Genomic DNA, 13,151 nt, shown 5'->3' on the forward strand with positions numbered 1-13,151 from the left:
ATCGCCTAAATTTAATTATCATCAAGCAATTATCTCATCACTTAAGCAAATAGTTGGGTTTCAAATCCCATCCTTGATGGATATAGTAATTTAGCTGAAAAATGACTATTTCTTGTTGCGATTAGTGCCTCGGGGAAGTATTTTCAACTTTCAGCGGAGCCTATTCTTTAATATATTTTTTTAAAAAATGAATCGCCTAAATAATTTCAACTCTTATTATAATTTTGTGAAGTGCTTTCATTATTTACTTATTATGTGCAACTCACCATACTTTGAACACGTCCAGAGTTATTTCAGCTACTTGTTTCTTTTTGTGTGCATGTATAGCAGAGGACAGGATAGAAACGAGCACCAAAAAATTTACATGGATGATAAAACTTTAGTCGCTCAAGTTTACTTTAATTATAAATCTAGTTCCTTAAATTTAATTTTTATCAATTTGGCCTCTTATATTTTTTTAAATTATTATATTAGTCTTTTAAGTTTTAAAACACAAATTAACTATCAAATTAATATAATTTTCAAAGTAAATCATGACTTGATTTGTGCGTGTAGCTAACGAGAACAAATTGGCTCACAAATCAATTTCATTTTTATTAAATATAATATTTTATACTGCATTTTGTTCTTTTGTTTTAAAAATGTGAGTCTTTTTTTATCTAAATAATTACACTTCTTTTTATTAATTTATATGACTACCAACAATATTCTTATCCATATCAGTAAATTTTAACCGTATTACCTTTTATTTAAATGATAAAGACCAAATCCATAATTGAGATATTTAAGAGATTGAATCGATAAAAATTAAACTTAAGAAAATAAATCAATAACTAAGACAAACTTAAAAAACTAAAGGTTTGATGCATTATCCACTTAAAACATAATTATAAAGGATATATATATATATATATATAAAGGAAAGAAGATACTTACAACCCTAAAATCCCCAAGAAATAGCACAAGGCACACTCTTTTAAAAAGATCAAGTATTAAAAATCAGATCGGTTATTGAAGCGACAAAGTTCTAATTTAAATTAATGATTAAACTCTTAGTCAAATTATGATTAGATCGATCATAAATAAAGTATTTTATTTAATCAATCAAAACATTAGTTTAATGATTCAACCAGGCAAGTTAACCCAGATTTCCATACTATATATAACACACACTTGAATTCATCATTTTACAAAGCACCCAATATTGAAAGCACTCAAGCGATTTGTTATACATGATTAACAACAACATCAAAACAGAGAACACAACCATATCAATATAATATTAAAAGCTTCCTAGTTTAGACACTCATTCTTTCGTTATTATTATTAATAAAAGTTTACACACTCATTCTAATTATAACCTCACACACTTGCCTTCATGCAATATATATGATCACAGGCACGGTTCGTCTCTAGGATTTTTTTCGGCCTTAAAGACAAGTTGGACCCCATATGAATTGCGCATTTATTATCTTGAACTTGATGGTCGGCATAGAGCTATCAGATTTAAACCTAGTTGTTACTTGTTACTGATATATATATATATATATATATTCAAAGTCCAGTGGCTCCGATCAACTTGGTGAGGCCGAAAGTTATGGCCATGGCGGTCCAACCTCCGATAAGAACCCTAATGCATGATTTCTTAACAGAAGTGTTACCAAGAACAGCTCCTACGCCCCCGAACACGAGCAAGGCCAAGCTCACCACTGCGGCAACCACGCCTAACCTAACCCTATAATTCCTTATGAACACAGCTCCCAGCAATGGAACCACAGCTCCGACCGAAAATGCTAGTGCTGATGCTAATGCTGCTTGATAAGGACTTGGAAGCTTTTCCAGCTCCTTCTTCTCTTCATCTTCTTCTTCTTCGTTTTTTGATTCTCTTTTGAGCTGTTCTTTCTCTATGTCGTACTGTGTGTACACGGACACGAACTCTCCTATCGCCATACTGCAAGCTCCGGCGACTAGCCCTGCGAATCCGGAGAGAAGCATCGCTGCGATGTCTTCCTTCACGGCTCCGACGCCCATCATGATGGAGGCGACGGAGACGAGCCCGTCGTTGGCTCCCAGCACGGCGGCGCGAAGCCATTGACCCCTCTGAGAGTAGTCTGTGTCGTCGTCCTTGTTAGGATTTTCTCCAATGGTGGGTAGGCTGGGCTTAGGGTTTGGCAGAGTTGTTCCATTTGTGTGGTTGGGAATCTCGACGACCATTTCGTTTTGTGATGTTCCAATGTTATGAGCAGTAGTGGAAGCCATGAGAGAATGATGAAGGTTGTGAAGAGAATGTTCAGTGCTGGAAAATGGGATTAATATTGTGAAAGTTAACAGAGAGCTTGTGGAGAGCACACGCTTGTAATGGAGGATATTTATGGAGGAAGCCAGCATGATCGATAAGTGAGTGTTAGTGAACCTAATTTGTTTTTGTTTTCTTTTTTTAATTTGAAAAAGGACACAGATTGTGTGGAGGGCATTAGCAAAAAGTGGAGGATTCAATTAATGAATGATGAGGATATAAGGGTATGGAAATTTGAGTCACCCCACCGGATTGAACCAGTAAACCGTTAAATTAATGTCTTAATTAGTTTAATAAAATATTTTATTTATGATCAGTTTAATCACAATTCAATTACAGTTTTAATCATTAGTCATTAAACTAGTACATTGACTAGTTGAATAATTAATCAGTTCTATTTTCAATGCCTTGACAAAGGGTTTATTGTTAAGGTTGATTTGTATCTTGAATCATCTATGTTCAACATTCATATGTAAGAAGAGAACTAAGTTTTTTTCAGGACTGAATAAAAGAATTCAATATGAAGCTTATTTATTGTTTTGGTATATTTTTTTGTTTCTTTCTCTTATATTGCATATTCACTTTAGGGAAAAATTTCTATACTCAACTTTATATACTTAAAGTGTTTTTTTTTTAATTAGGACATGTGAATCCTTTATATATTATATAATTGTTCTATAACAAACTCTTCTTATTAATATATATTATTAACCCATTAAAATTTATTAACAAACTCTTCCTTTATATATTATACATTCATTGGATAAATGTACACTAAATATATGTGGCAAAATACATAAATCTTTCTCTTGACTTTGTCATGATTAAAAATGTTTGGATTGATGAATTAATTTGACTTCAGTTTGTGTTATTAAAAATAGTACAGTTTCAAATAATTTATGTGTGGGAAGCTTTGTTTTATGATTCTAGGTCGTGCGCCATCGTATGGCAGGATTGATATTTACTGCTCCACGATGTATCAAATAAAATTGTTTTCAACGAGATACCTATGAGAAATCTAAAGGGAGAATATCAATAAAAGATCGTTGAAAGAATTTAATATCAAATAAACTGGACATATTAGATACTTAATAAAAAATATGTTCTCTTGGTAATTTATTAATATTTAATTTTACAAATGCTCTTTCATGAGTCCTTTATTGATATTTTTTCAAAAAAAGGTAAAAAAATTCATTAAAGGTGCATTGTATAGATAGAAAATGTTAGTCATGCACAATCAGCATGAGCTGTATTCTACTACCGGTATATTCCTTTTGCTAATTAAATAATTGAACATTTCACAACCATGAAATTAATCCCTCAAAAAATATGAGTGTTATTCAAGGGGTTGTTCTTTCCCAATCAATGCTTTCCATGTATATCTCCAAGAATTAAATTTGAAATACTCCTCTAGTCTTATTTATAAATCACTTCCAACATATTTCATTAGTACTAAGAAAAATATTAAAGCTCATTAACTCTATCTTAAAATTTAATAAATTTTCAACTTTGCCTCTATTAAATATACATACTTCAATAATAATTTTCTCTCTCTAACTTTTAATAAAGGGTAAAAGAAAAAATTTATGATGAAAATTTAATGATGTAACTTATAAATAGAACTAAAAAAACTCTTCTCTTTCTGCTCTATAAATAAGAACAGAGGGAGTAATGTTTAAAGGGTCAAACCGTTATCATCTATGTCATATCCACTTGGTTAAGCAAATATTATTAGGCTACTACGCACTCCAGTGGATAGTGGCACATTAATAAAAAAAAAATTAATGAAAGGAATTATTTAGATGATGTGGAATGCGTGTCATAGCATATTAAATTGAAAGGGATGTGCAATCCACACGAAAGCCACAGGTTGCTTAAATTTAATATAGTTCAATTATGAGCGTATAAATCCAGAACTTGTTCCCTTTACGCAATTCTTTTTCATACAGAATCTTTCTTTTCTTTCGTTTATTTAATTTTTCAAACCAAAGTGGTCGATCCTTTAATATTTGTTGGTTTTCTTTCCCTGCATTAATTTCTTTGATTAGTTCTTTGTTTGGATTTTTTTTTCAGCCCCGTGTTTGGAGAGAGAGAAGTGAGGATGTTTAATTTATATACTAAAGAAGAAGCAGTATCATTGTACTCTCCCTTTTTTTCAAATATAAAAGAAAACAAAAAATTCACACAACCTAAAAAATTGATTAAATATAATAATTATCTTTGAAATTAAAATATTTGAATTAAATTATCCCTATAATTAATGAAACAAATTTGTCAAACGAAAGTAAACATTTTTGTGAGGAACAATTTGGAGAAAATGCAATAAATATTTTTTTTTGAAATTTGTAGTTTAATTTTACTTATCAATAAAAATAAAGAGACACATGATAATTTATTTTATATTTAAAAATGGAGGGAGTAAGCATTATCATTGTGCTTTTTTATAACAAATATATGCTGATTCCTTTCAATATTATAAGGCATTTTTTAAAAAAATATTAAAAAATATAAGGCATTTTAAGTTTTTCAATATGTAATTTATAAGGTTTTTCTGAAAATACATTTGGGCATTATTAATAAAAAATTTTAATTGAGATATTACTTTTTCTAGTAAGTGTATGGAGTAGGCTCAGTCAAGTGGGGAAAATATCTCTTCTAAGGTATTGAGAGTAATGGGTAGATCTTTCTACTAGCAAAATTGCTACATATACAAGGATTAGGGTTGGAATTCACAATCATTTGGAATTCACAATCATTTATTTAAGTTATGAGACCCTCCATCACTCACGCCAACTTTAGTTGTTATTGAGATATTACTAAATAAGGTAAATATGGAATAATTTACAAACGCATTGAATGTATAATTCAATTAAAAGTATTCTATAATGCTTAACGAAGGGAGTATTAGGAAAATGCAAGTTTTGGTCCTTTTAATTTTCCCCAATTATCAATTCAATCATTTAATTTTGACCCAGAAAAACTCACTCCCTAAATTTTCTTGACTCATGACAATTCATTCTTCATAAGTTTTCAGCTCCATACAACATCATTCCTATTATTTCTTGTCTAAATGACCTATAAGAATTGAGTTATTCCCAATCAAAATTCAAAGACTACATTGATAATTGGGAACAAAAAAAAAGTAAGGACTAAAAGTTATATTATTCTAATATAGGTCATTAACATTTAATGAAGGTCTATAACTTTGAGAAAGCTTTGAATCACACAAATTTAAATTATAAATTAGAAAACAAATCGCAGAAAGTTTTGATTGTCAAAGTGGCGTGTGCCCGCCACACCCTTGAATAAATTATTGCATCATATTATCCAAACCACAGATCCATATGAAGTTAACTTCCATTATAGATCATAGTTTATTGATTTAGGTTTCCTAACCTAATTAGTGGAAAGAGACTTCCATGTTCCATCTTCAATTTCGTAATCACGTTATTATTTCTACCATAGACTACATAATAATCTAATCTCTCGTCTCATTTGAAACCTTTCAATTTGCATGATATAGTTAAATAAAACAAATAAAGCTCGATTTTAATTTGCTATGTAAATAAATCACAATAATTATAGAAGACATACTTGGGAACATTGATGGATTCATTTGTTTTGTTCAACCACCATTGACCAAAAAACATGTTCAAGAACCAATTAAGTGGCTAGGGCAAATGTTTAAGAAGAATTTACAAGATTCATGCATAATAGTAGTCAATCACATAAATATTCTTGATAAATTTAAATAGGATCACTGACTTTAGAGTTGGTCTATAAGTTGAGATCTCTTTCAAAATACATAAATTGAATATTCTAATCGATGACGATTTATTTAATTAGATCCCATTCATTTTAATCAAGTGTTGAACACAATTACTCAATATTTCATACGAAACCTACCAATATCCCATAAATTTGTCACCCTTGAAGCATTGATTCAACCGCTGGTAGCCAAGCTCTAACAGCCAACAGTGATGGCTCCAGCGACAGTGAGAAGGTTCTGACAGCCGCCGACAATGGCTCCGATGAATACATCGGAGGAAGGGTTTTTTCACAGGGAAAAAAAAGGGAAAGGGAAAGGAATTTCATTTGAATCCACTGGGTCTCAAATGAAATTTCTCTTCTTCAAAAGACTTTAGCGGACTAAGATCCGTTCCATGTGACTATGGTGTCATTCACCCAAAAAGATTTTGGGCCTAACCCTTCAAGGACTAGCCCATTATGATCAGGCCTATCCTTATTGTCAACTTTAGTGGAATACAATACAAATGTATAATACCCAACTCCTCTTCATATTAACATTATTTCAGGGGGGAAAAAATTCACTATAAGAACGTCTTTAAAGGGTTGCAGTATGTTTCACCAATGACGAGGCATCACTCGCTGCCTAAAATTGTTACCCAGGTTGTTTTGAGAATTTGGAGTGTCTGTTACCCCCTCTAATGTCCAAACTCTCAGCCTTTCATTTGAGAAGAATTGGATAAAATTTCTGCGACCATTAGTTGAAATGAAGATATGAGATTTTTGGCATCAGAAATAACAACACACTGCAAATCCCTGTTTAGATACCATTGTTAAAATAGCCATCTCATATCATTTGGCAGCCATATACACAATTGACGAGACATGACATTTTTAAGTCAACCTGACTAGCTTCATGATTGAGCCTCTCAAGCCAATCCAAGTTATCTACATTAACAGGTAAGTAATGCATAAAATCCATATACAGGAAGAGATAGAAAAGAGATAATGAGCATGAAAAGGGATATAATCCCCACACAAGTTTATTTCTTCTATATATCATCCATGCTTGAATAAAGAGATCCAATTTGTAGGCCTCTTGAACGTCCTTATACTATCCAAACAAAAATATTACCAAGTCGTTTCATTCTTCTACCAAATTTCCTCTTCAGATCATGGATTATCCATTTACATTTCATTCTTTCCAATAGTGTTGGGTACAATTTAAATAGGAATGATCCTAACAGCTTAGTTCGAACTAAATCTTACTACCATGCTCTAATCACTTTATGTGGCACATCAAACACTAGGGACGAGGCAATGCAACAAACATATTCCTCACACTTGATACAATATAAGAGAAAAAATGTGTCTAGTTAATCATAAAACAAAACTGAATGGATGCTAATCCCTACAGTGTTCAGTTAGTCAGAACACAATCTCTCACCTTCAACTCCATGATTTGAGTATCATTTATATGTTCTCTGGACATACACACGAACAGTATAAATGAGAGAACAAAGGTTACCAGGACAGAGAGAGATAATATTCCGGGCGACCACAAAACTTCCTTTCAGAATCACTGTATGGAGGTCAATTTAAAGGCAGCGCTCGCAAATAACATTAGACCATGAGCCCATCTTGCAGAACAGAACGGAAATTTGGGACCACAAAGGGACTAAAGGACAAGAGGCAGTAATCTCAAATCTCAACAGAACATGAGCCCGTCTTGCAGAACAGAATGGAAATTTGGGACCATAACACAGGTTTGGAGTAAGACCACTTAACTGAATCTCAGCAAACAAGCTCAACAAACCACATGCATGAAGGTAAAATGCATGCTCAGCACACCTTTCCATCAGGGCCCATGCAGAAAACAAAGGTAGCATGATTACTGAATGAAACTGCGGATGGCTTGTTGAAGCTGAAAAGTTTTAAGTTTAGAAAATCATGCATATCCAATTAGCAACAAAGGACCACAAGGATGAATCCAGAAAGACCACATTAAGCCAAGCACCCTGCCAAAATTTAATTACATTAACAAAGCTGACCAAAAACTGAAATCAAACCAATTAGAAGGTAGGAGTATGAGTAAAATATATTAATAATTTACCCACTGGACTATTTAATTCAATGATCCAGAAATTGTATGGCCAAACGGAAACTCTAAGCAAACTCCCAGATCCAGACTTCCAGCTTGGCCCTCCCAAAAATCCATCCACAACCAAATAACTTTCCAATATACTGAAACTGGGAATCCGGTAGCAAATATGCCATATTCAATTTCCCATGCATGAAAGTCACAACTCACAAGGTACCCAGCAGCATTTATCAATAGCATAGAGCACAACACCAATTCGGATAGCAAGTCAATCATGCATAAGATTTCAACGGACCAAATGGTCAGCATGTTAGGAACATAAATGAGTTTTGATGTATGTGCCGAGTAAAGCATATCAAAACAGTGTCATCATTGATCCACCCAAACAAGTTTCCCAGAGCATGGCCATTACAAAAGGAAGTTGAGGCAGCAACAGCAACACATCCCATTTTGCAGCTGCAAAAATAATATTGAAATTTCTATTAGCACAATGCATTGCACCATAAGGAAATAAAAATCACCCAGAAAACGGAGAGTTCATTCATGTTGCATACCTCAATGAAGACTAAATACTATCCAGAACGAGAGCCTCCTGGTCCTCGACGTTCATAAGGTCCAGCACGATCACGAGGGTACCGATCATTTCCAGAATCTCCATGAGTACCTGAATCCCTGTTGCGACCACCAGAATAACGATCTGCATTCCTATCGGGACCATAGTGACTACCACCACCACTACTCTTACCACCATATCTACTTTCCTTGCCACCATACCTGCTTCCCCGTGCTCCTTCATTGGGGCATTCCCTAGCAAAATGACCAGGTTTGCCGCATTTAAAACACTCACCACCGTTGGAGCTTCGACCACCTCCATAATCTCGGTTACGATCACGATCCCGATCACGACCCCTTTCACGATAACGATCACCATCATCTCTAGATCCTTGTTGAGGCTGAGCTTTATCGACAGTGATAGTTCGACCATCTAGATCCATCCCATTCATAGCGTCAATAGCATCTTCCATTGCTTTCTTTTCATCAAATGTGACAAATCCAAAACCACGAGAGCGCCCAGAGAATTTGTCAACAACCACCTATATCAAGGATATATTTAAAACCATAACCGTAAGAAATTGACAACTAGAAAAATGATGAAAAACAACAACCACCCCCACCCCAATGTTCAAAGAAATAGTTACTAAAACAGATATAATTATTCAATCAAGCCAGACCAAATCCTTGTTCCTGCTATAGCCGCTAAAGAATGAATAAATAAACTTTACAGATAATACAACTTCCCTACTATGTTAATAAAGAATGAAAGTAGAAATAGAGATCTCAGCCCAAAGCACAACACAGCACATTATACATGCAGCATCATAATTGCAATATTGCAGCAAAAATAAACATAGAAGCACGAGCATGGAATGTGGCTGTAAAAGCAACAGAAATTAGAATAACAGAAAACTGTGATATGGTAATGTGATAGAATTCAATACCTTTGCCTCAAGAAGGTTGCCAAACTTTTCAAATGTATCCTTCAGCTTTCTATCAGATGTTGACCATGCAAGGCCACCAATAAAGCAACGGTACTCATCCGCTTCCGACATTTCAAACTACACATTTAGCAGGAATCAAGTATTGAAATAGATTTTTTTGAATTAGTTACCTCCTCTAATCCTATTTATAAATCACTTACAGCATGTTTTACCAAAATTAAGGAAAACCTTAAAACTCATTAACTTTAACTTCAAACTTAACAAGTTTCCACCTTTACCCATAATAAATATTTTTAAATCTCATTAGTGGTATTTTTATTCAAGGCATTTAAGAAGGGGAAAAATGTAAACATGAACATTGGGAATTAACAAGTGCCCTATCTTTGCCTTATAAATAGGACCAAAGGAGTATTTGATTACATGAGTGGAAGAAACCCACTTCACATGAGTAAATCCTATCATCTTCAAACAAGAAGAAACAGGAAAATGACAGTCCCCATGAACAAGAGGGAGCACAGTTATAATTTATTATTACAAGATATACCATTCAATTTCACCATTTTGGACTGCAACCTAAGAGACCTTGAGAAGATTCCACTTATATGGAAAGAAATGAGAGAAAATGCACATTATACAAAAAACCAGTGCAAATTAAAAAGTAATTTCCCTTGTTGACAAATCTCATAAGAAATAGTATGTTGCAAGCTACTACAAAAAGTTGGCAGAAAAAGGCACAATTAAATTTAGGGAGGGGGGAAATGCAATTCCACAACAAACAGCCATACTTCCCTGACTATTGTTGTTGTTGTTCTTATTTATGCTAAAACATGATATATTTACTACATTTTATCATGCTTCACAAAAAGTTGCATCACATCTGAACTCTGAATATTATAGTTCTCAAAGACCTGAAACTTCAGGTACCACAGATTACGATAGCCAAGACACAGAGAAGCTCCTGATATTTAATGTCAAGATGGGAGACTAAACAACTAGACAACTATACAAGCCTCATGAACCAAAGATATCAATAGCTTAGATAGAAGAAGATCCTAAGCTTCTAAGATAACAGCTTCCATTTGTCAATATGATAAGTTAAAAGGCTCTAGAGTTTATAGTTATGCTTCAGTTAAGCTATTACCTTATGGGATCAAATAGTTCGAGCCAGACAATATTGCCAAAGGTTAAAATCCAAATTAAACATTACAGTTGCTAGATTTTTTTTAAGGGGAGGAATTTTTAGGTGTGTTATCGACTGAACCATAGAGGTGGGGGGACAAGGAAAGAACTGATACAAATCTGCAATTTGACATGATCCGACCAGCAAGAATTGGCATAAAGGAATTATATAATATGACGAATACCAAGTTAGAAACTACTATTTTCACTCAGATGAATGACCCTAGGACTCTATAAGTTTCTAGTAGCTTGAAATTGCTTCTCAGATTTATGGGAAGATTTCATTTTATAAAAAAAATAGACTATCAGTTATTAATGTTGATAGAGATGGAAATTGAACAGAGGAAACAGAAAGAAGTAGGAAATCAAGGAATCAAAATGACGTAATGCAACACCTAACCAGAGTCTCTATGCTAAATGAGATTTGCTGACATATCATCAAGTAAAACTCCCTAGACGTTTTACAGGGACCTCCGAGGGATGAAATATTCTTCATACAAGAACCAAAGATCATATAGGTGCAGAAATGAATTTGATAAGCACGTTGCAAAGGCACAACAAGACTGTCCAAAAATGATAATAATTGATTTTTATTTCTAGGTAACTGAGCATAAACATCACTAATACAAATAAGAAGTATCTCAGTGCCTATCCATACTGCAGTAAATATTCAAGTTATAAATATGAAGAAATTTCTAACACATTCGAATAGCCTACCTTGGATTTCAATTATACTCATTATACAAGGCTTATTAGTCATTAGCTGATTTCCATCAAATACAACGATTTTAAACAAAAAAACAAAATACACGCTTATCCCGCTGCTCCACGCATGCTTGCTACCCATGCTATTTCTCATCAGAATTAAGCACCATAGAGCTCAGTTAAAACAACTTTCTCCCGAAAGTATCAGATTGGATAACAAAACAGAGAGAAGGGGGAAAACCAGCACCTTCACCACATTCTGACTTTTGGGGGCCCACTCAAGCAAAATCAATAACCCACGATTTTCGTGCATAATTTAAACAAAACCCAGCAAAGTCTTTACCTTCTAATTGATGTTTTGATACAAAAGGTTGCAGTAAACCATGTCCAAAAAAAAAAAACAATTGGAACACAAGAAAACAAAAATAATAATATATCTATTCCCGTAAAGGGAAGGAAATTGAAAGTATGTAAGGGAAGTACAGAAACATACCAGTGGCGCAATGATCCGCTCACGATAACCTCTTCGCTTATCGTCCGGGAATTGGCGGAAAACCTAGCGGAGCAGGTGAAGCTGAAGCAGGTAAGTACGATTTACTTTGATGGAAGGAAATTCCACAGCGTATTTACCGAATCAGGCCCGACGCCTTAGGATTCTATCCATCCATCCTAGTTGTCGGCTTGTCGCACGCGCAATTCCACACGTGCTCATTGACGCAAGTGCTATCATCGCGTTTAGATCCGTTCGCTTTGCCTCCTTCATATCATCTTGTCCGTTGCTGATTGCCTTAAACGACATCGTTTAGTTGGTGTCGGAAAATCTCCAACGTTCATTATTTTACTGAAATTATTTTGCCAAGTGCAATACAATAACAGCAGGTCTGGTCTTATTGGTTAGAATTAATTAAATGTATCTCATCATAAATATACTTGGTCTCAAATCTTGATAAATGAAGAGAATTGCATTAAGCTTTTGACATTAATATAAAAGTTGAGATGCCAATAAATATCCCATGTAACGGAAATTCAAATTATTTTGAGTGGGAGATGATAATATTCAAGGTTTTTAGAGATACCTAGTGCTGGACTAAAAAAAAAAACATAAATTTTGGCCAAATCTCTTCTATTTCAATATGTTATGTAAAAATAAATTGGATAAGTATTTTTAATGGTCCTGTATCATTTATTTGCCCTTTACTAAGAAGACTTTAAGTTTAAAATATATACATTTTGTAAAAATTAGATTGATAGCCCGTCGTGCTTTATACATATTAAAAAAAAAAATGACAACAGGTAATAATTAATTATTCTAGTGACAGCGTTAGAGTACTATCTTCCTAATTTGGAAGCGGTCTTGAATTTAAACTTAATATTAACATATTTTTGTATGTGCCTTTTCCTTTATTACGGGAAGGGTTAGATTAAAGGGTAAAAAAATAAATAATAAATAAATAAGAAAGCAGCAACGTTCATGATGTATTTCAAGAGATGCAAATGAAGCTGTTGATTTTCTGGCCAAGATGGCGTTATCATGTGATACTGGTTTTCATCCTCTACTTTTCCTTCCTTCTAGTTTAAGTGCCACTGCTTACTTGCTGTCCTTTTCTTATCAAAAAAAGAAATA

At 33.7% G+C, this 13,151-nt stretch overlaps 2 protein-coding genes across 2 annotated transcripts; both read right to left on the reverse strand.

Moving 5' to 3' along the window:
* Positions 1–1,116: 1,116 nt before the first annotated feature.
* LOC129307279 (vacuolar iron transporter homolog 4-like) lies at positions 1,117–2,323 on the reverse strand. Its single transcript, XM_054948203.1, has one exon. It carries the CDS (start codon positions 2,257–2,259, stop codon positions 1,555–1,557), a length of 705 nt encoding a protein of 234 aa, XP_054804178.1. The 5' UTR covers positions 2,260–2,323; the 3' UTR covers positions 1,117–1,554.
* Positions 2,324–8,403: 6,080 nt separating this feature from the next.
* LOC129306198 (glycine-rich RNA-binding protein RZ1A-like) lies at positions 8,404–12,178 on the reverse strand. The gene is made up of 4 exons (XM_054946650.1): positions 12,021–12,178; positions 9,644–9,760; positions 8,699–9,238; positions 8,404–8,600 (listed from the first exon to the last, which is right to left on the reverse strand). Exons 2-3 carry the CDS (start codon positions 9,752–9,754, stop codon positions 8,717–8,719), a joined length of 633 nt encoding a protein of 210 aa, XP_054802625.1. The 5' UTR covers positions 9,755–9,760; positions 12,021–12,178; the 3' UTR covers positions 8,404–8,600; positions 8,699–8,716.
* Between the last annotated feature and the right edge of the window lie 973 nt (positions 12,179–13,151).

The sequence above is a fragment of the Prosopis cineraria genome, unplaced genomic scaffold (genome assembly GCF_029017545.1).
Source record: "Prosopis cineraria cultivar Desert tree isolate PC_DT_omini unplaced genomic scaffold, ASM2901754v1 PC3, whole genome shotgun sequence".
Lineage (NCBI taxonomy): Eukaryota > Viridiplantae > Streptophyta > Magnoliopsida > Fabales > Fabaceae > Prosopis > Prosopis cineraria.